This window comes from Rhinopithecus roxellana, chromosome 13 (genome assembly GCF_007565055.1).
Source record: "Rhinopithecus roxellana isolate Shanxi Qingling chromosome 13, ASM756505v1, whole genome shotgun sequence".
Lineage (NCBI taxonomy): Eukaryota > Metazoa > Chordata > Mammalia > Primates > Cercopithecidae > Rhinopithecus > Rhinopithecus roxellana.
This window is the reverse complement of record NC_044561.1, coordinates 36,844,844-36,851,646: the sequence shown is the minus strand read 5'-3', so window position 1 is coordinate 36,851,646 and position 6,803 is coordinate 36,844,844. Positions and strand designations below refer to the sequence as shown.

The following is a 6,803-nucleotide window of genomic DNA, read 5'->3' as shown; positions in this document are numbered from 1 at the left end:
CTCAATAAATTTTAAATCGTCATCATCATCATGAACATCCCCTTTGAGTTAATGTTTATTGTAAGTGTGTATGTAAGCTACCTACAATCATTTTTTATATCCAAGGAGGACTAAACAAGTGCTTAAATAGATTATGTCTTACTAAATTATTAGCATTTTGTAACTTTGTCATCCCCCAATATTTTCCTATTTAATGCAATAAATGTTAATAACCTCATCTTTCTTATATTAGCAGTATGTAAAATACATGATAATGAAGAAGCGTAATTTTAAATTTTGAAACTCTGTATTATACTGCCTGATATGCCAGTATTTTTCAGTATGAACTCTTTAGAATTGTAAAGATGAAAGTAAATGTGCAAGACTCATAATGCTGCATCGAAAGGACAAAGAAAAAAGGAAGTTATAAGTGACGGAGGAAAGATTTGTATTTTAATTTATTAAGTAAAACTTGTTAGGAAAAATTTGTTTTAGGAGGTACGACACATTATCTTTCTTCCCATATTCTGAAATGATGTGGCTTATTTATATCTTTGTTAGAGAGGTGCAACTCTTACAGCTAAGTGCTGTGGAAGGACCTAGATTAGTTTTGGTCTCCAAACAAATTGTAGTGGTGGTATTGTTTTAAAAATGGAAATCTCGTGTAAAACACCAAGAGATCAAACGGTTCAAAATAGTGATGGAATTTCCTCAGCAGTTAAATTTTTGTGATTTTTTTAAAACTAATACCTCATTTTGTTTGTGAATTTTCTCAAATACTTCCCCAGACCTCAGATTAGTTTATGCAGATTTATGACATATAAAAAACACTTCTGTTCTTACTGTGCTTTTGGAGCTTTAGAGAAACTTGAATTTTTGAAAAATGAATTTAATTTTTAAACTTATAATTTACATACTTAGAACAACTCCCAATTTTTCTTGCTTACTGAAAGTCCATTGCTGGTAAGAAAAGAAGATAATTATGAAAACATGTAAAAAGAAAATGCACGCTAATTTTAAAATGGTCATCATATTAAAGACTTTTTTAAATATAATTTTCACCTTTTAGCCTCAAGTGATGAGCCAAAATTTTGAATTTTAAAATAGCCTCTGCTTTGGGGATGTAAAATAACATAAATATGAAAAGCTCATATTTTATACTTGACAGAGCTTGATGGATATGGATTTCATTATTGATTTATGGTATATAAAGATATCTTAGTTTGTAATCAAAGTGAATATAAACCACAACTTTTTCTGACTCTTTCCATTTCTAGCATTTTCTAACATCACATTTGCATATTTTTCCTGACCGCTTCTGAAATCCTGAGGTTAAAAGGATACAGAAAGATGTAATTAGATTTATCATTCCCTTAAATTCAACTTGTGTAGCTGAAGGTTTGTTTGTGACTTATTACAGAGTCTGTAACTTAAAAATCCTTCCCACAACCACAGGCTAAAATGGGAGAAAACAAACTACCTCACCTTTTCAACCAAGAGGGAGGAGCAAAAATCAGTGAACTTTTACAGTAGAACCTGCCAGCCTGTGACGATCCTACCAAAAAGAAACCTCAGTGAGTTACGGAATTTCTTTTTTGGTGAATTGAGTGCTGCTTTTGCTTTTCTCAGATTCCAAATGAGAGTATACATTTTTCTTTGTTTGATGTGCTGGGTAAAGTCTGGTAAGATATTAATAATTTGATTTATCTTTAAAAATTGCATATAAAATAGTGTGGTCTATATTCTGGGATAACGAATGTTATGATATAATGAGATAAAAATATGCTATGATTATTGGTACTAATTATAACAAACATTACTATCAAGAAAACTGTGTGTGTGTACATGTGTTTGTTTAATAAGTTGACATTTTGCATTTTATTTACTTGCCAGATAATTAGTAACTAGAAAACCTTTTTTTTTTTTAAAAGATGTACCTAGAGAATAAATAGAAATACTCAAGAGAAAAAAAATTCAGTAATGGAGAAATTAATTCGGTATTTAAAATTATGCCTTAAATATCTTGTTTCAATTTTATTTGTTTAACCAGCTCTACTTTTGAAGAAAATTCTTACTTGGATAAATTATTGATTGCAAAACAAAATAACCATATACTACAACTTTTGCTCTCATTCAGTATGACAAAAAACAAAGCTGTTTTATGGTAATGAGGTAGACCTTTATTCTGGTTTATTGGTGTATAGTAATAAAGTTTATCGATATTAAGACTATCATTTTCTACTCTATGATAAAGTAGAATTACTTGTTCAACTTGCTAATTTGTTCTGCTTTATGGTAATAACAGTGACAAATTTAAAATTCAACATGAATAGTTTTCCATAGGGGTTTTATGAGAGCAGATTATTTCCTTTATGTTTTAAATTTATTTGAAATTTGTTAATGCATACTTGAATAACTTTAAAAATTAACTAGAAATTAACGTTATTTCTTATGTTTTTAATTGGCTATTTGAGATAACCATAAATTCTGGAAATGTTTGAATTTTATATTTAAATATAGAATCTAAATAATACTGATAGGCAGTTTATACTTTATATTATTACTCTGAAGTTTCTTGATAGGGATTTTATGTTATTATAATGTATAATAGTGGCATCTTAGGTTGAAAGCCAGAGAAATTTGAAGTCTAGGCCCCTAATCTTATGTGTCATTTTTAATACAGTTATAAACATTTTAATATCATAGTTTACATTAAAAACTTATTTGGCAGACTTTATGATATTATTGTTTTGATTAGTATTTAGTCAGTTGCCTACATTTTCAGTTGGGAAAATTCAAACATAATTGCTTTGTATGTTTCTGTCTGCTAATTCTTGTATAATGGTGATTAAAATACAATAGTAGAACTTTTAGATACTAACAGTAGTAAATAGAAAATAAGTGATTTAAAAAGTTTACTGATCCTCAAATTCATTTTTAACTCATGTAGACTCTATGCTTTCTCTCATTTTCCTTGAATCTCTACTTCATTAAAATATTTTGTTGATTTTCAGTAGTTTATTTCATACAAGTGTGTTTTATTTATTACACATGCTCCTTTTTTCTCCACTAGAGATTCTGATATATACCTCCAGGAGGGCATGTTTCATGTTTGTCAACATGAAAATCATTGATTACATCTGCCTTTAATAAAGAAATGACATTCCGAAAAGCAAATTAGTCAGGTGTTTTTAAAACTTGTAAGTAGAATAAAATGGGAGAGAAGAGATAGGTCAAAAAACTGTATACAAATATACAGTACATCTGTGTATCTACATATTCAAATTATATGCACATATGCATATTTATTCTTCGTACAGTTGCCAACTTATTGTAACTATTTACATTGAAATTTTTGTTGTTGCTATTATTATATTGCAAGGGTCAGAAATTCTTTTTTTTCTTTGGACAGGGTCTCATTCTGTCACCCAGGCTGGAATATAGTGTGAAGGTCATGGCTCACTGCAGCCTTGACCTCCTAGTTTCAAGCAATCCTCTGGCTTCAGCCTCCAGGATACAGGCACATACCACCACGCCTGGCTAATTTTGTAATTTTTGGAGAGACAGCGTTTCACTATATTACCCAGGCTGGTCTCCAACTCTTGGGCTCAAGTGATCTGCCCGTCTCAGCCTCCCAAAGTGTTGGGATTATAGGCGTGAGCCACTGAGCCGGCCAGGAAATATTTTTGTAAATGACCAGATAGTAAATATTTTAGGTTTTGTGGGCCATACAGTCTCTTTTGCATCTACTCAGCTTTGTCACCAAAGCAAGAAAGCAGCAGTAGATAATGCATAAACAAGTAAATGTGCATGTGTGCTAATACAACTTTATTTATGGATACTCACATTTGAATTTGTTGTAACTTTCATGTCACCAAATATTATAATTTTGATTTTCTCCCAACCATTTAAACATGTGAAACACATTCTTAGCTTGTCAACCAGACCTGACCACAGGACACAGTTTCCCACTCCTGTGTGCTTTGAAAGAGATATTAAAGATAGATTAATTCAGGTTTCTCATTTCACAGTGGAGGAAAGTGAAATACAGAATAAAATGGAGTTATTTTTGTCAAGTCACACAACTTGGAGTATGTGGTAAAAATGCAAATTCTTATCCATAGGCTGGAGGTGAAGCCCAAGATTAGCAATTCTACTAAGCTCTCAGGTGATGCCCATGGGTACGCAGACCACCTTGGAGTTATAAGGGTAGAGGAAGTTATAGAACCTTAGAAGCCTGTGTGTAGGGCAGTAATCTTTCCAGAACCCATGGGATCCTGAGCTGACTGCCTCAACAAAATCATTATTTTTCTCTAAATTGTGTCAGTATTTTTCTGATATGATCCATGATTAATTTTTCTTGACTTACTAAAATCAGATGCCCTCAAGGAATTTTAATTTATTGTACCAAAATCTCTTTAAACAAGGATCATGTGAAAGAACATGAAATTTGGAACTAAAAGACCCAGTTTCATGTCCTGGTGGCGTGTTATCTTGTGCCAAGTAATTTAACCTCTATGAACCTGTTTCCTCATTTCTAGATGCAGTTAATACCCGTAATACTATCTTACTCTATCGTGAAGCTCAAAGAAGGTAACATGAATGTTGATCTGGTCACATAGAAAGCAATATAAATTAGGTTAGAATAATCCACTGTGTTTTCTTCCGTGTTTATTTTCTCTTTAATTCTTTTAGATAATTTCCAGATATAAGACTTCTCCATATGTGGTTCATGAACTACCATATGAGAATTCTCTGAGTTACCCACTTAAAGAGTGCCAATATATCTACCAAATCAGAATTTCTGGAGATGGCCCCAGGAAACTACATTCTGAAAATTCTGATGTTCCCAGTCATTTTTTTTAACATCCGTTTTTAAAATCATTCTTGAGAATTCCTGGTATAAAGACTTGTTAGACACCCTACTTTATTTTGCTTGTGTAGTCCGATTCATTTTCAACAGCTTTCCTAACATTTGCATAAATGAGTTGCTGACTGAATATCTTGTTTTTTCATTAAAAATTAATCGACGTAGTTGTGGCCTATTATTTCTAGAGTACATAGTAATATTTTGATAGATATAATGCATAGAGATCATATCCAAGTAATTAGTGTATTGATATCTCACACAGTTATTTCTTTGTGTTGAGAACACTCAATATCCTCCTAGCTATTTGAAACTATATATAATTGTTAACTATAGTCATTCTACGTGATGTAGAACACTAGAACTTATTTCTCCTATCTAACTATAATTTTGCATTCTTTCTAAATGTGTGTTTTTGATTGGTTCACAACTACATAATTAATGATATATTTGCCTTTTATTTTGCTTTCTGCCACTAGTGTTCAGGGATTTTAACATTTTACCTACAGTGTTTTGTCTTAACTGGCTCTGTGGCCATAGAAGCCACCGTCTTTGTAGCATAAAGTGGGTCAATTGTTTTGTACTTGGAATTCTGCTGGCCCAAAAGGGTCTTCCTTCATATTACAGATGAATAAACAAAGAGCTAGTGAACTTCTGATAGGGTCTTATTTATGTTACTCAAATGTTTACATAATAACTTGTGCCAAAAATATAGTGCTCATGCTTTTCAGTTGTCACCCAGAAATGTCCTGTGGCTTCTCATTGTGTGCCTGAGATCATTTAATCTCTTTTAACTTCACTTTCTTCATATATAAAATGAAGAAAAGAATAGGAAATATAAAACAACACTGGACTTGCCATGAAGTGATAGCTAAATATAAACTATTATCATATGGTTAATATTGTTGTTATTCACAAATCCATGTTTTTCCAGAAATGAGGAAAGAGATGGAAGGAGGTTTTCATGTAGGATTTTTGGGATGAGAGTGGGGGTTTAGATTATCAGAAAAAAAAGGGTTAAATCTTTCTAAGATGTATAAGGACTGTAGCTTTTTATGACTAAGTTTTAAGGCTCTCTTTTCTTGAGTCAGCAAAACTAGTGGTTTTTTGTTCATTTTGATTACAAACTAAATTGTCTTTATACACCATAAAATCAATAATGAAAACACTGAAAATTGCAAGACAAACTTGTCTCAGCAGCTTGCCCAGCATGAAAAAGCATTTGAAATCAAAGAATGTTGCAGTAACAGGAGACCATTTCTTTCAACTCCTTCTGTTTAAACATGAGGAAACTGAGGCTCAGAGATGAGAGGTAAAATAACTTGCTCAGAGTCGCAAGAGATGTTTGAGAGAGGCTAGAGGTACTTGAGTCAGCTGTTCACGTGCAGGGCACTATGCCTGCCCCTGGACTGTCTGTTTTAATCTCCTTGCTCTCAATTTCACAGACATTGTAACTGTAATGGAAATATGTTTCAGAGAGAATGCTGGACAACCTACAATGATTATTTATAACTTCACCATGTGTCTTTGGTATTTTTAACATTTTTGCTGCTTCTATAATTTGAAACCTAACAAGATTTTCAGTATTACTTCTCAGCTTACCTCTCTGTTGAGGTTACTGTTAGAGTCATTATCTTCCTACATCTTTGGAAATAAAGTACTATATTATGTACCTGCTAGTGAATTTTGAATCACAATAGAGTTACTTAGTCTATTTCTGAGATCCTCAATTTGTTAATTTTTCAAACAGGTACAAAAATTAATACTAATCTTTCTGTTTTAGATATATTCAGTTTTTTGCTGATACCATTCATTTTGGCAATTTTATTTTTAATTAACTGAAGTCTATTAAATCTATTTTCTCTCATTAAAAAACTAAGAAATGAATATTTTAGATATAGAAAACTAAAAAATATTAAAATAGAGACAATAGAAATCACACAGAGAAATACAGATA

At 31.7% G+C, this 6,803-nt stretch overlaps 1 protein-coding gene across 6 annotated transcripts in view; it reads left to right on the top strand.

Moving 5' to 3' along the window:
- The first annotated feature begins 1,511 nt into the window (after positions 1-1,511).
- The window catches only part of LIPI (lipase I), a 120,369-nt gene continuing 115,077 nt past the window's right edge, over positions 1,512-6,803 (top strand). For 4 of the 6 annotated variants that reach the window (XM_010360378.2, XM_010360377.2, XM_010360380.2 and 1 more), the window contains exon 1: positions 1,512-1,661. In XM_010360378.2, coding sequence (XP_010358680.2) covers positions 1,616-1,661 — 46 coding nt within the window. In that variant the 5' untranslated portion in view covers positions 1,512-1,615. Of the gene's footprint in view, positions 1,662-5,517; positions 5,623-6,803 lie in introns of those variants that run through there. The other 2 variants (XM_010360379.2, XM_010360375.2) reach the window with 2 other exon arrangements.